The sequence below is a fragment of the Bactrocera tryoni genome, chromosome 2, assembly GCF_016617805.1.
Source record: "Bactrocera tryoni isolate S06 chromosome 2, CSIRO_BtryS06_freeze2, whole genome shotgun sequence".
Classification (NCBI taxonomy): Eukaryota; Metazoa; Arthropoda; class Insecta; order Diptera; family Tephritidae; genus Bactrocera; species Bactrocera tryoni.
The window spans coordinates 22,998,382-23,014,755 of record NC_052500.1 but is presented as its reverse complement, the minus strand read 5'-3'; the positions used below and the strand labels follow the sequence as shown (position 1 = coordinate 23,014,755).

Genomic DNA, 16,374 nt, shown 5'->3' with positions numbered 1-16,374 from the left:
ATAGGCTCAAGCTACTAAAATTCATATCATATCGCTGAAACTTGTTCAGATATCGAGAATTTGTCTGAACTTACTTCTTTTAGTACAAACCACGGTCATGTTATAATTAAGACAATTAGAATTTTTTTGTTTTTAACTATTTAGTTGAATAAATTAAGGAAGAAGACTGTTCTTGTCGTTTTCAATATTTCTTTAGAGTAGTCTCGGTACTTGAGCGATTATTTCCGCATTGCTTCGCACTTTCGTCTCTCAGCCCTCGCATCAACCTTCGTAAAATTATCAAAAACAATAATTTTTCTGCAGGACATTTTTGGCGGCTTGCTAAACGTATTAAACATTAATCGGCACACGAGTGATTGAATTCGCTGCAAAGTGTTGAGCAAGCATTGCATTGTGTTGCATACTTTGCGGCGCGTAAAAGTTAAATATTTCAAAACCCAAAAAAAAAAACAATACATTTCAAAACATTCCCGCATTGTTTGCATACATGTTCATCATACACACATACTACACAATTCGAGTTTTCGTGCGCGTGTGTGTGCGTGTGTGTGCGTGCATTTCTGAGCGTTCGTTTGTGTTTGTGCGTGCCACAATAGAAATTAGTGTGAAATGCTAAGTTAGTTTGCACAATTTTTCCGGCATTTTTGTGTTTAACATTTTTTTGTTGTTGCTGTTGTTATTGCTATTGGCATCATTACGTTAATGCGCAATTTAAATGCTTTGTTCGAGTGCGAATTTCGGCAAAAATCACACACAAAACCACTAAATGACTTTTCCGCCTCAACAATTTTGCTCCAAAACTACAACAAACACAAATGAAACATGCATATTTGGTTAATTGTTTTTGCTTTTGTTGTGGCATGCGGTTTGTTCGACTTTTTGGTTTTTCGGTTATTTCATAGCTTCAAACAGTCAATAAAATTCCTTAATTTCCTTTATGTATCATATTTAGTCAGCTAATCAGTGTCCTATTGCCTTATTTACTAATTTTGTTTTTGTTTTCCAATTTATTTTTCACTTATTTACTATGCGTATCACTATGTACTTAGCTTACGTACATACAATATAATAAGTGGTAAGTAGATATATATTTATTTTTAAATACAACAGTGCCGGATGTGAAGAGCGTAATGTGCGTGTACAAATATGTACATATGTATATGTCTATATATATATGTTTTTATGTGTGTGTATTCACAAATTTGTGCAGTTCTAATTAATTTTACTTTTTTCTTTGTTTTTTCGATTTTATTTTATTTTTTTGGTATTTTGCTATAACTACCCCTAAGCTTACCACATATATAAAAAATTTAATATCAGTTGCTTTGTTTGTTGTTGTTGTTATTTTACTCCTTATTTGATTTAATTAATTAGCTAAATCCTGTATGATGTCCGCTGAAACGAGATTTTAGTGAAGAGAGAATAGAAAAGAGATTAAGATTAATGTTAGTTGCTTGGCAGAAAATCGATTTCTTTGTGGCATGTGCTGATAGATTACAGTTATTTTCATTTTTCACACACATTTTTTTGCTGAGGTTAGAAAAATTCATTATAAAATAATTTGTAACGGAAATAATTAGTGCCGTTAGCGCTTATGGAAAATATTTAAAATGTTGGATAGCGCACTAAAATAATAATTCAGGTTATTACTTATTATTCAGTTAGCTGCTTTTCAGAAACACTGATTAAATCTAAGCATTGTTGTTTTTGCTATGAATTGGACTTGTGTAGCTTCTGTCCGAAGAATTTTTTTTTTTCAACTAAAGAAAGGTAGATAGTCGCAATTAAACTCACCATACCTAAATTCACCACCCATAAATTCACCACACTTAAATTCACCATACATAATTTCACCACACCTAAATTTGTTACATCAAAACTCATTAGATTAGATTAAGCTAGATAAATAAATTAGGATTGCACCGCGAAACATTCATTTAGCCACAGCATATTGATAAATTCGAATATACTGCTAGGTGCTGTTTGTTTAGAAACATGTATCCAAGGGTCTTTATCCTGCGTCTGCAGACTGCTGTGCAGTCAATAAGCAAATGTTCTGGAGTTTTAGGCCTCATGTTGCAGAACCGGCAACTCGCACAAGAAACTAGGCTCATGTTAAGTAAGTGCATCTTGAGCTTGCAATGGTCATTGTAGAAGGAAACAATTTGCTTGAGTTTGTCCCTTGTGAGGTTGTAACCACGCATTACCAACTTGGCATGGCTCGTGCTATGCAGTTGTTGTCAATACCACTCCCTATCCAGCCCTTCAACCTTGCGGAGCATCTCCTTTGTGGCATGGGGTCAACCGCAATTAGCGGTTTGGGTCATAAATACTTTGTTTGATGGATGTTGCGGAGCGAGCGAGCTCATCAGTCAGTTCATTTCCAGCTATAACTTTGTGACGGGGTACCCAGATAAAATGCACATGGTTACGAGCTGACAGATTGTTCTGCCGACCTATACACTCCAGCACCAAAAGCGATTTGATCTCGTATGCAGGGATTGCTTTAAGGACCACTTGACTGTCGTTCATTGCTATAGTTGCGTTTCAAATTTATCTTTACGTACCGACTTAGTACAAATACCTCTGTTTGGGATATGCTCGGAAAACTACCTATAGGTATGGAAAGTTTGGTGCGTGGTCCTGCGCCAATTCACTCCAACGTTTTCGAGCCGTCATAACACAGCCACCGAGATCGTTCAGAACTTACCTGCGACGCAATTTTGGAAACGTCAAAAACATGATTCTTATAATCTCAATATGATATGACCGATGTTAGATCGATATATTCTAAACACAAAATACAGCCACTTGAATAATATTTTCTTCTTCTTTATTGGCGTATACACCGTTTTCATAACTTACACACAATCATAAAACTTTTCCGGATACCATGTCTGGAGCTGTCACAACAAATCTGATTATATAGTACGCTTCTGTATTGGTACAAAAGCTGTTTCATAAAAAAATATAAGCTTACAATGACAGATGGTGATTACGGTCAATTAAGAGAAAGAAAGGAGCTAATGGTTTATTACTCAGCTCGGTTCACAACTCAGACGGACCTACTTTGAAAAGTATATTCTTAGACACGTCTAATGAAATCTCTCTAAGTATGAGGTCATAATTGTAAAGGGACGGTCTTATAGGAAAATTCATATCGTTTTCAACTACAATTTTTTTCAAAAATATTGGGTAGTCGAAAAAGTCTTTTTGTATTTAGTCAGTCAATCACATTGTGTCATACCATATAGCGTTGGAAAGGCGAGATTTCAAGCTTCATTCAACCAAAACTAAATTCGGTGAAGTTGAAAAAAGTTAGAGCTGTTCAAAAATGAGTGAAAATAATGAAAAAATTCGCTATATTTTGAAATTTTTCACAAAATTTGGAAGAATAACACTCAAGCCACCAATGAAATTTGTGAAGTTTACAGAGACGTGCTGTATTCGTGTAGCACAAGAATGGTTCCATTCGCTTCCGTTCTAGTCGACCTATCGTTGAAAAATGAAATTATAGAAAATATTTACCAGGATCGTCATATAAGCAGCCGTGACATCGCTAAGGAAGTTAACATTCATCATCAAACGGTTTTGAACCATTCGAAAAATGCTGGCTACAAAAAGAAGCTCGATGTTTGGATCCACATGAATTGTCTGTGAAAAATTCAATGAGCTGAATTAACATCTGTGATTCTTTGTGAAACGAAACGAAATCGAACCATTTTTGAAGCGAATGGTAACAACGTGGTGAAGCTCAAAAAATGGTCGCAAACCGAGGATTGACGCCTCGAAAGATTATGCTAAGTGGTTGGTGGGATTGGAAAGATATCGTCCACTATGAGCTGATCCAGCCATGTCGAACAATTTATTTTACATTTTACTGTCAACAACTGATGAGATTGAAACAAGCAATCGAATAAAAACAGCCAGAATTGATCAACAGAAAGGGCTTCGTCTTCTATCAGGACAACGCCAGACCACACACATCTTTGATGACTCGGCAAAAACTGGGAGAGTTTGGCTGGGAAGTTTTAATGCATCTACCATATAGCTCTGACATTGCACAATTGGAATACCATTTGTTTCGGTCAATGCAGAACTCCCTTAATGGAGTAAAGTTGGCTTCCAGAGAAGCCTGTGAAAATTACTTGTCGCAGTTTTTCGCCGAGAAACCAGAAAAGTTTTACACTGATGGAATAGTCTTTCTAGAAAGCTCTCTAGAAAAGATCTTATACAATTTTTTCAATTATACTTTTAGAGATTGGTATTTTTATAAAACCACACGGACTCTATATATCATACAAGAGTTCAGAAGAAACAAAAAAATCATATATTTTGCATGATAGAGCTGAAAGGAATCTCAAGTAACACTTTACGAGTTGAATTTTGTCAAGGCTCTAAAACCTTCCTAATCGTTGTATGTGTTCATATCTATTTGCCCATTTCAACTTCCTTTTTCGTGATTTTATGAAATTATTATTGAAGCTATCAGCTTTTCCCTCTTAAGCTATGATCCGTCTCGTCGCAAGAAAAGCCCTTGTGTATAAAAAAAATATACATTTACACTATAAAACTAAGCAAACAAATTACCGTCGCACCAGCACAACAACAACACCAAGCGGTGGAGATGCACTGAAACGGCGTTGCAAATAATGAGTTGGAAATGAGTTTAGAAAGAGCACACACCTAAGTCATACTTGAGCTATTCTGCGCTGCCAAACGAGTTAGAAACTTAAAAGCACTTCAAAGGCGTTGAATGATAGCAAAAAGAAAAGAAAAACGACTGCAGAATATGCGCGTCAATATCACGAGTGCGGAGAAGCGGGCAAAGAAGATGCGTTGGATGAACGAAATTCAATGAAACCAGCGTGAGGAAAGGTTAAAGCACTAACCGTCGTTTAATGCTTTTAATGAAAGCTTTGGTGTTGCTTACAAAGACAGGACATTAGAGAGGAGTTTGGTGGGACGCATTGTGGAAGTAATACATCACTAATGGTTTTTCTGTATAGATAAAGATCTTTGTAGGAATGTGTGGATGCTTCGAGGGTGACAAAATGGGTAATGTTATTGAAATACAAGTATAAAAAGTATTTTCAGTTAGTAAGACCCCTTAAAAGGGAGTTAAACAATTATATTTCATGTGTTGCTTTTTTTTTGAAGTGCTACAGAAGAAAACAAAACCGTAAAACAAACGTTCTCCCAAAAAAAAATGCATTTTAGTCGCAGCTTTTCTGTCTTTACCCTTGGAACTACTTGTAACTAATAGAACTAGTTAAGTTGATATAAAACCTCTTCAAAGAATAACGTATCTATCCATTATATTGCCGATGTATAAAGTATGGAATCACACCGAGAGAAGCGAAGCTTCCGAGGTCCGCCTAAGTTCTAATTTGTAGTCTTTAAAACACCATGAAAGCTACGAGTATAACTATATTTATTCGATCCCAATTTTTTTCGAATAGCGGTACTTTTTGGTATTTTTGTATTGGCCGGATCATTTATTTCGCACATAATTCATATTGAGAAAGTATTGGTATAATAGTATTTGGGAAAAATAAAAAGTACAAAAGTACAAAGTTTCTTGAAAGAATTTCTTAGTCTTCGAACGGTGTGAACAACTTTTTAGGCTCATCTTAAGTTAAAACAAGTGTCTTAAAATCTAAATGATGATATGAGAAGATGGTAATTTGCGTGTAAAATTTTTACTTTTGCTAATAATTTTTATTATCTCATCTTTCATAATATCCATGTATCTCTCTGCACTGAACAATCTTTCTAGATACATATCTTTAGTCGGTAATAATTTTCTTCTTAGATCAACCTTAATAAGATAACAAGATAAGACTGCAGAGTGAACTCGAAGGTTTCCATCAGAACCATAACGCAGGTGTGTTAGCTAATTTTAAGGGCTCCATCTTAAGAGCGTAGTAAATGTAAGGCTAAAACCTCCAGTTATGAAGTCTAGAGAAGATGTCGTGCGATGGAGAGAACTGTTCGTTAATCACCAAAGAATTAAACTTTCAGGGCCTAGAAGAAATAATTCCACTTAGAAATGTCCACTCTTTTCCAAAGCTGTGTCAAAACTGGTTTTGTGTTGCCCTGGACTTTATAGAGCCTTAAAATTCAGAACTCTAACTTAGTATCCAACCAAAAACATATTATTTGAAGTAGTTCGGCATTATTTCATTTCTCACTGTATGATGGATAATAAACTTAACTCTTCTCACCACTTAGTGTTTGATGAAACTATTATTGGTAGTCTCTGAAGCTAGTAGTAAGCTGAAGATCGCCTCAAATTCTTTCGAATCTTTTCCTGTCTCTTTTTAGCTGATTTATTAAGGAAGAATTACAGTTTTAGAATTAGTTGACCCAATCGATTGGAACAGCCGGAAATTCTGCCTTGAGCTCGTCTTTCGCGCGGAAATTGTTAGCATACACTTTGCTCTTAAACAATCTGAAAAGCAAAGTCGAGGAAGTCAAAACTGAAGTTGGTCAAGATGAGGTTAGGTTAGGTTAGATCATGTTATGAGATGGGGGTCTCACTTTAGCTTAGAGCATCGGTCCGTTGTGTTCTCTTTTTGAAATCAGACGTCCAAGGTTTGTTTTTTTGTAAAAGAGACACAATAGCCGGATTCAGTCAGAAATAATTAGTCGAACCACAACCTTCGTTCGTTTTGTTTGAACAAAAGTGTTACACTTGCATGCAATGACATTTCGTAAATCTCCTAAAAACTATAAAAATACATATGTATATCTTATTTAGTTATTGTATCTTTTATAAATATGTACTACTGTAGTCTCGGTGTGGTAAACGACTTCTTCATCACTTATGCCTCATTCGAAAAATCGCATAAATTTCAATTCAGCTTGTCACAACACGCTGCAGCTCGCAGTAGGCAAAGTTATACGGCGAGTGATTTCAATTTGAGATCGACAACTTGAGCTGGACAATTTTATTATAACTTTCATATCAGATTCTTAAATTTTCTTGTAAAATTTATGTCTTCTTCTCCTTTGGCCTGTCTGGGACGCGAAGGCAAAGTTTCGCCAGTTGCCTCTATCCTTTGAGAGGTCACGCTAGCTGTACGTCCGAAATGCAGACAGGTCACTATGAACGTGTCCTCTCTTTTGGTTGCGTGGGCGCCCTTTCTGCCGTTAACAACCTGCAGGTCTCAAATCGAAAGGGTGTTTTGCTCGAGCATCATCTTCCATGCAATTGACATGGCCTAAAAAGTACATTCATAGATTTTCATGAGCTTAACTATAACCATATCACGCGGACGTCTTCAAAGATGTTGCGAAAAACATTTATCTCGAATGCTCCAAGTACTTTCTCATCTAGGGTCGTCATCTTCCTAGTTTGTGCTCCGTATAATAGAACGGGAATAATGAGAGGCTTTTAGAGCGTAATTTTTGTTCGTCGAGAGAGGGGTCTGCTACTCAATTATCTACCAAAGAAGCACCTGTTGGCAAGAGTTATTCTACGCTAGATCTTCAGGCTTAGATTGGTGGAATCTGTGCTACTTCCGAGATATAAAAAGTCACCTCAGGACCAGCATTATTTGCTTCTTTTTCTAGACTGGAAGGCTGCGCTAACAGCTCTGTTGTTAAGGCCTACGACGTCAATATCATCTGCGTAGCCCAGTAGCATTGTACTGCACGAGAAGGAATATCTTTTTCTTAAACCTGAGAGCGAACGTCTCGAAGAGGTCCTTCCCGATTTTGACGGAGCTGATGGTTCTGCTCAACGTCATTCTGCATAACCGTATGAGTTTCGCAGGGAAGCCGAATTTAGTCGTGACATCGTACAAGTAACTTCTATCAGTGCTGTCAAAAGCGACTTTGAAATCGACAAAAAGGTGATGTGTGTCGATACCATGACATATGGTCAGTCGAAGTGCTCGAACGAGTCATCGAAAATTAGACTCAGGGGCGGTTTTTCGTCGACTACAAAAAAACAGTCAAAAGAGTTCTTTGTTTAAAGACAGTTCTATAGTGTTCTTGCTTCGAACGCAGTTAACATTTTCAGCGATTGTTTTGTCATTTTTTTCCTGCCATGTGAAGAGTCATAAACTCCGTTACACAGAATCTACACAGCGATGCTTTCGGCATGCTTCACGGCGACTTTTATCAAAATCTCATTTTTGAGTGTCTATACTTACAGTCATACATATATTATATATGGTGCTAGTGCTGCCAGGCGACACTTATGATATTTGCTGTTCCATACGGCTGCTCATTGTAGCTGTTGTTGTTATTGTTGCTGTTTTTTCTGTATTCCTGCACCTTTGTATTTTCGTTGGTCGATATTTTCGCATTAAATATTCGCACACGTCTGTGTCGTAGCAAAAATATTTGCACTTATTGGTGTTGTTGTTGTTGTTGTTGCTGCGCTTTCACGCATATTTATGTTTATATGCGGCTGTCCACATTTGTGGCTTCATGTCACATATTTTTTTCGCAGTTATTCACCATTTCTCCACACTTTGTTTACCACACGCTTTCACCGCCTGCCGTACAGTGTGTCATAAAAGTGTTGTACACCTTTCGAAATCCACATTTTCCTGCGCTCGCATGCATGATTGTGTGCATTTATTTGGTTTATGCGAAAACAGCGTGCCATCACAGCGCCGCGCTGCTTATGTTGTTTGTATTTGTGTATTGCATGCCACAAATGATTATTGTTTTTTTTTTGTTTTTATTTTTTCATTCACAAACATTTTTCAACACATTAAAACCGCAAAACAGCTGCCTGTTTACACTCGGTGTGCCACTATAATCACAAAACAAAAGCAATGTTATTAAAAATTGTGATTTTCATTAATGCAAAGTGTTTTCTGGTCAACCCTTCGCAGCGCTCTTCTCTCTCTGCCTCTGCCTACGCATCGTCGACCGATTTCATTTGCAGCGCCCTCTTTGCCCCGCTTATTCGTGGTTTTTGCGATGAAGTCATTCCGATGCGGTGAATATTCATATTGTTTATGCCGTTGGTTTGTGTGGTTCCATATTTACTTTGACAGAAAAGGGGTCAAAAGCGTGAAGATTCATCTTCTTTGTTTGTTTTGATAACTCGCTGGGAATATTTGCAGTCACTTTGAATGTTAATCAGTTGTGACGTGACAAAGAGCTGGCATAAATCAAGATTGTTTGTGGACAAAATTCTTGTAAAGGGTGTTTATTTAGAGGGACGGAATTTGGTTTTTAGAAAAATTCACGAAATAGGAAGAATTTGGCTTTTTTCGTTCGAAAATTTTACAACATTGAGTCTTGAGAAGGATTTCGTTCCATCGTTACAGTGTTAAATGATCTTTAGGTTGGGCTTGGTTGTAGGGTTTATCCTCGCACCGAACGTAGTGTTTAATATCACTTGCTGACGGCTGTGAATGTTGATCCTGTGTGATTCCCAAAAACGCTTAAAAATGGATCACCAGATGCTCACAAATCGACAAAACGTTGGTAGCTTACCACAATTTTTTTAAGGCGGTAAATATCAATTCCAGCTACTTCGTCAAAGGACGTCAATCTCAGTCTGGCTAGGGCTGGGGAGTAGAGAAGAAAGGAGCTGGATGATACCACTTTATCTTCCTTCTTACAGTTTTTGCAAAAAAAGCATCCACAAAAGTATTTGGTATAACCGGTGTGAGCTCATTGGACAGTATCCACTCAAAATAACCACAATCGCGATGAGATTGCCTTTGTTAGGAGTGAGTATTTTAGCAGGTCTTTAGGGTTCTCTCTGTGCCAGAAGGAACTTTCAGTCGCACAAGTTCTGGTTCTTGACCAGCGCTTACATAGCACCGGTGGATACTAAGATTCAAAAGGATAATGAAGCACCGACTCGCTTCCAAGCGATTGAAATTGTGGTAAAGATGTTCTCTCAAACAAGCTCATCACTTTAAAATTACTGCTGATCCCGCAAATCCAATATAGAAGAAGATTAATGCTATGGCAAATGAGGTCATGAACTGCACGTTTAGCTTTAAGCGCACAGTCTTGAATATGGTAGGCCAACAAGTTTAAAGCCAGTATAGCCGCGCTGCTGTCGAAGTGAATTCGAAGTTGCTTAGAATCTTTAAATATCCTTGGAACCTGTCATGTACTCCGCTTCTCTGATACTAATAGCAGTCTTCAATTATTTGTCAAACCAAAACTGAGTGTATTTTCCAGTGATTCGAAATTTTCGAGTTTTTTGCCAAATAGCGAAAATAAAGAACGACTGAAGAAGAAGTTTGACACATAGATGGTGCTACTAGAATTAAATCTACATGATTGTTAGTTAGACCTGACCTTCAATAGGAACATGCATATATAAATTTGACAGCTGTCGGACCATTAGATTGCAAATCATAACATTTTGAGTGAGGCGACTTTTGATATTGCGATAAAAATGGACAAAAAGGAATTCCATATTGATGAATATTGATTTTTGAAGAGAAAAAATATAGAACTTGGCTTGATGACGAGTTTCCGGACACCGGCCCAAGAAATCAATCATCAAGAATTGGTATGACAAGTTTAGAGATGATGAAATTAAGAGCGAAGATGGTGAACGCCACAGAAGCTCAAAATAATTTGTTACCGACGGAAACATCAAAAAAGTTCTCAAAATAATGACCCTAGAGAAAAGTTGTTCGAGATCTTTCATGAAAATTTAGGTATGGGAAAGATCTGTGCATAGTGGGTGCCGCAGGAGCTCACTTTTGATCAAAAACAACGACGAGTTGATGATTCTGAGAAGTGTTTGGATATATTCAAGCATATTAAACAGAAGTTTTTGCACTGATATGCGAGAATGGATGAAACGCGGCTCCATCATTTCACTTCAAAGTCCAATCAACAGTCATCCGAGCAAATACGCATGAAATCATTTTTATTGACTACCCTAAAAAAAAGGATCATCAATAGCGACCATTATATAGCTTTATTGGACCGGTTGAAGGACGAAAGAAAGAAACACGACCCCCGAAGAAAGATCAATCACGAAAAGGAACTGCCTCTATACCGCTATGTCTGAACTTGGTACTTAGCGACTTAGCTCCAACGTGACTGTTGACAGTCATAACCAACAACAAGGTCTGATTCGAAATCCCACGCAGAATAACTCTTCCCCACAGATGCTGCTTCGAACTGAGTAGGTAATTGATAAGTAAAGTCTCCCCTCCACGAACAAAGACCAAACTCTACAAGTCACTCATCATCATCGTCCTGCTCTGTGGTGCAGAGGGATGGACGATGACAAGATCTGATGAGTCGGCGTTACGAGAAAATTTATGATCTATTGCGGCTGCACGAGATATACGATCTATATACAATATGTATATTTATAAACCTGGCGCCAATCAGTGAAAAGGAAGAACAACTAGCGACCTGTTGTAAACTTCGCTTTAATCGCGTAAAAGATGGCCGCATTTGAAGAAGAAGAAGGCGCTCTTTCGCAGTGTCACAACACTGAGTTCTCTGTCCTCACTATCGATACCTCTTCCAGTGTATCATACTGTTGGGATCCCAAATGCTTACAGGCCAGTCTTGCCCATATTGGTCAAGTGCCCAAGGGATGCTCTATTGTTTCCCTTGTGTCTTTCTCTAGACATTACCTGCAGTATTCTCGATCAGTCAGCCCCTTGCGGGCGTGTGTGGCCACTAGACAATGACTAGTTATTAATCCGTTCATGCTCCTACAGTCACTTCTATCGAGTGCCAATAGAAATTTTGTATATTTTCGAACTACCGTTTAACACATGACTTTTGGAGTTTGCACACAGGTAGCTCGTCCCATAAGGTTTTGAGTTTTTACAATGCTTAAGTCTAGATCGTCGTAAAGGCAATGCATCGATTTTCAATATTACTAACGTTTTTAGGTGTTAGCCGTACACTATTATTGGCAATCTCGTCTACTATTGCCCTCGATGTCTTTGTGACCTGGCACTAAGTAGAAATGCAGTTGCTTGCTTCTGGCAACACTTCAGCCCTGCTTCCCAAGACACTTCTGGTCGATATGCGATAGGAGGTTACTGCTTCGATTGCTGCTTGGCTGTCTACGAAGATGTTGACTTCGGAAATGCCGACAGGTGCATTAGAAATCAGCTCTCCGGATTTGGAAAGAGCAAAGACCTCTGCTTGAAATAAACTGCAGTGGCTCTACAACTTTAAAGGCTGCCGTATCTCTATCTCTGGGCAGCATATCTGCGTACTAATTCCATCCTCCATTTTCGAGAATGTTTAGAGTGCTACGCGCAGCTTACATATCCTTATGCCATCCATCTTGTTTTCTACGTTTACTTTAAACCCACTTTCCAAGTTGAAAAGTCGGATTATGTATTCGGTGCTTGTCAAATCGTCACTATCCACCAAGTATATTAGTTATAAGTGTAGATTAAAAGTTCAGAAATGCAATGTGACATGTTTATGGTCCATTATGCTCCAAAGTTCTATCTCTATCTCATAAATTTGAAAGCAACTTTTTAGTCTATCGTCTTCTTCATAAGCAGACACCACCATTTACACCCTGAATAGAGTATATACATATTAAGTTTGCCACGAGTTTATAACACGCAGAAGGAAACGTCGGAGACCTTATAAAGTACATATCGTTACCTAAAATGCAAAATAACGTAACTTCACCTTTTATAAGTTTACAGGTGAAGAAAAAGTCATATTACAAAAGCACTCATACTGATACAACACTTTAGTTTTGGTTACCAAATGGTTATATATTGGTTATATCTGTTAGCGGAAGCTAAAAATTTTATGCTAAAAGACTCAATTTCGATATTTTTGGTGATACGTTGTTTTGCATTTTAGGTGACTCAGTGTGGCGAGTCCAGTTCGTCTGTTTTTTTCTGTATATGTATGTATATATACAGTTACAGTTTCCGACATATCACTCTGAAATTTTGCACAAATCCTGCCCTCACCAAAAATGCACATTTGGTGGAACCGTTTATATGGGACCACTATGGCTTACAGCTGTCATTCAAATTGACCGATTGAGCTCAAATCTTTGTATGGATAACTCTTTTATTTGGCAAATTATCTTCACGAAATTTGGTGCAAATTATTCCACAAAGGAACGCTATAATATATGAAGAAATTATTCAGATCGGTCCAATATAGCATATAGTTGCCATACAACTGACCGATCAGAGTAAATTCCTTGTAAGGAAAACTCTTTTAATCTCTAAGGTATCTTCATGAAATTTGGTACAAATTATTATCCAAACTGCGGCTATAATCCTGTTGTTCAGATCGGGCCACTATAGCATATAGCTGCTATACAAACTTACCTAAAAAATTGAAGTAAAGATCTTTTTATATCATTTTATGCCATAAAAAATGCACCTGTGAAGGGTATTCTAGCTTCGGTGCAGTCGAATATCAGTTTTTTTCTTGTTTTTTTCCTACCATCGACTGATTTTTGCAACTTCGGACCAGTTAAGAACTAGTACTATGGTAACTGAAATGTGTTTAAATGGAGACAATTAACACTCTGGTGGGCATTGCAAAAACAAAATCGCCTGCGTACGAGGGTGAGCTACTAATGTCATATATAGTACATACATTTGAATCGAATTACTTTGGCACTGGTACATTTTCCTACAGTGTTACCCTGTATCCAGATATAAAAAACATACATTAGCGCGCATGTGAGGAGGCAATAAAAAGGGCTTGATGACTTTTTCAATGCCAAAAAGAGTACACTTACCGTGAAAAGGTACGGAGCAGGTAAGTAGCAATAAATGTGATGGCATGACGACACACACTGACGACACAGGAGTGATATGAAGGTGAAGGAAAGGTTAAATGGGAATCTGAAGTGTGGCACAGCATTCGGGGTGTTTTATAGAAACGAAAAAGTGGCGGGCAAAGGACGTGAAGTGTCAAAGCACTTAACCCAAACGCGCAGTAAGATATGTACACACACATTCACACGTTAAACGCATTTTAAAGTGAAGTATTTTGCGCGCCACACACAATTAAATCATAAAATTCGCCTCACATAAATACATATGTGAGAGTGTGCATGAAAATATAGCATTTCAAGCAACACAAATGCGTCAATGTATGTGTGCGCTGGTATACGTATGTGTATTTGCATGTGAGCCTGCAATTACGGACAGTAATTAAATTTTGAAGCGATGCTTTGAAGTGGAAAATGCGCCGCGCATCGAGCGTTAGCGACGGCTGCGGTGGCCGGCGAACACACCGATTCACACATACATACAAGCGTGTAATATACAACTACAGCCATGTACACATGCGCACACATTCGCGCCCATTAGCGGCATTCACGAGGGTCAACGGGGCGTATGAGTGCCACTTAAACGTGCACCGGAAACAGTGAAGCATATTTACAGGCGAGCCGAAACAGTTAGGCCACGGAGTCGATTGTTGTTGATGGGTGGCGTGCACAACACCTGCGCGAAGTCACTTAAGCGCGCTCACACTGGTACGCCGGGAATGTGTTTGGCTGTTTTGTTGCGGTTTGCCGTGTGAATTGCCGCACATACACCTTTATATGTGTGTGTAAAAACACACACATACATCTGTTGTTGGGCATGTAATATTTTTGTATTCTATGCGGTTATTGCCATGCAAATTTCTCAAATATGTGTGTACCTGCTAGCTGAAATAGCTCATTTTGCCTGTGTATTGGTGCTTCCCATACATACACACATATACAGACACATACAACCACATTTGAATTGCACATAATTGGCATACTTCGTGTATTGTAAGAATTTCATTGAGCGTAAAAGTTGTTGTAGCTGCTGTGTTGCGTCAATATGACCGTCATCACTGGCGTCACCATTGCCAATATACCGTTATCAGCTGCAATGCTGACAGCGTGTGCTGTCAATAGCGTCAACGTTAGTGCCAACACATCAGTAATCAACTTTAACTTCTATTGATTTCAAGCTAAAATACCCTTCACACACATATCAGTTTCCATACTGGAACTTCTTTTTATACCCTGAACAGGGTACGAGTATATTAAGTTTGCCACGAAGTTTGTAACACCCAGAAGGAAGCATCGGAGACCCTATAAAGTATATATATAAATGATCAGTATGTTGAGCTGAGTCGATTTAGGCATGTAGGTCTGTCTGTGTATATACGAACTAGTCCCTCAGATATCGTTTTGAAATTTTGCCAACGTCTTCTCTTCAAGAAGCTGCTCATTTGTCGGAACTGCCGATATCGGACCACTATAACATATAGCTGCCATACAAACTGAACGATCGGAATCAAATGCTTGCATGGAAAACTTTCACATTTGACAAGATATATTCACGAAATTTGGTATAGATTATTTTCTAATGCAACAATGTAATCTCCGAAAAAATTGTTCAGATCGGATTACTATAACATGTAGCTTCCATATTAACTGAACACATAGTTACTAAAAGAAATGCACCTGTGAAAGGTATATTAGCTTCGGTACAGCCGAAGTTAACGTTTTTTCTTGTTGATCAGTTTGTATGACAGCTTTTTAATACTGTGGCCCGATATCAGCGGTTCCGACAAATAAGCTGCTTCTTGAGAATAAAAAGACGTGTCCGAAATTTCAGATCAATATCCAAAAAACCGACCAAGTAACGGGCAGGCGGAGAGTAGAAATCCGCAGGCCCTCTCCATGCCTAGTACTTCCTTCAAGAGTAATTTGCGTTCTACTTATAAGTGGAGTTGTTATCAGCATATACTTAGGACATGTCTGAGTAAATGAGTGTTTGGAATCTCTCGAGGAGCTTTGCTACCGAGAGATGTTGTTTAAATTTTCGATATAAATCATCAGCATTCTTTCGTCGCAGCTTTATTGGAATAACCACTTAACATCTGCTTGAAAATAAGGTTAAGTGGGGTTAGATTAAAATCGCGCTCCTGATCCTAGGAACTCTTCAACATTTAGTATTATAAAATATGTTCGGTTAGAAGGTTCTGTGAAGGTTCTGGGTTATGCTGGGAGTTTTAAATCGTGGAATCCGCTTATATAATATAAACTGAAATTTGAGGTTATGTAGGGTTCGGTTAAAGTTAGTCTTCGATATTTCGAAAATACTTCGATTTTTCGAGACCAACGTGAATCCTTCCGTTTCGAAGCAATAGTACATGAGCCAAGTCAACAATAGGTAACCTAAAATCAAGTCGAAGCTTAACTCTGCGTTAATTAAGCGTACACTAATGTAATGTCGTTTCGGCTCATAACGAAAGGCCTCTTCATTAGTACACGGCGGAAACTTGACATTGCGAAGTAAGCGTTTGTAGCCACCCACAGTTGATTGTCAATCACCGAGCGGTGTGACGCCAGAACAACGTTCATGTAATTAGCCACTTATTTGTTGCGCCGCTGACGCCGTTGCTGCTTTCAAGCCAATT

The 16,374-nt window shown here is 38.2% G+C and overlaps 1 protein-coding gene across 1 annotated transcript in view; it reads right to left on the bottom strand.

Annotated features, from left to right (window-relative positions):
- Positions 1-1,277: 1,277 nt before the first annotated feature.
- LOC120769357 (neural cell adhesion molecule 1) overlaps positions 1,278-16,374 on the bottom strand; it is a 376,191-nt gene continuing 361,094 nt past the window's right edge. The window contains exon 8 of the mRNA XM_040096318.1: positions 1,278-1,395. Coding sequence (XP_039952252.1) covers positions 1,367-1,395 — 29 coding nt within the window. The 3' untranslated portion in view covers positions 1,278-1,366. The remainder of the gene's footprint in view (positions 1,396-16,374) is intronic.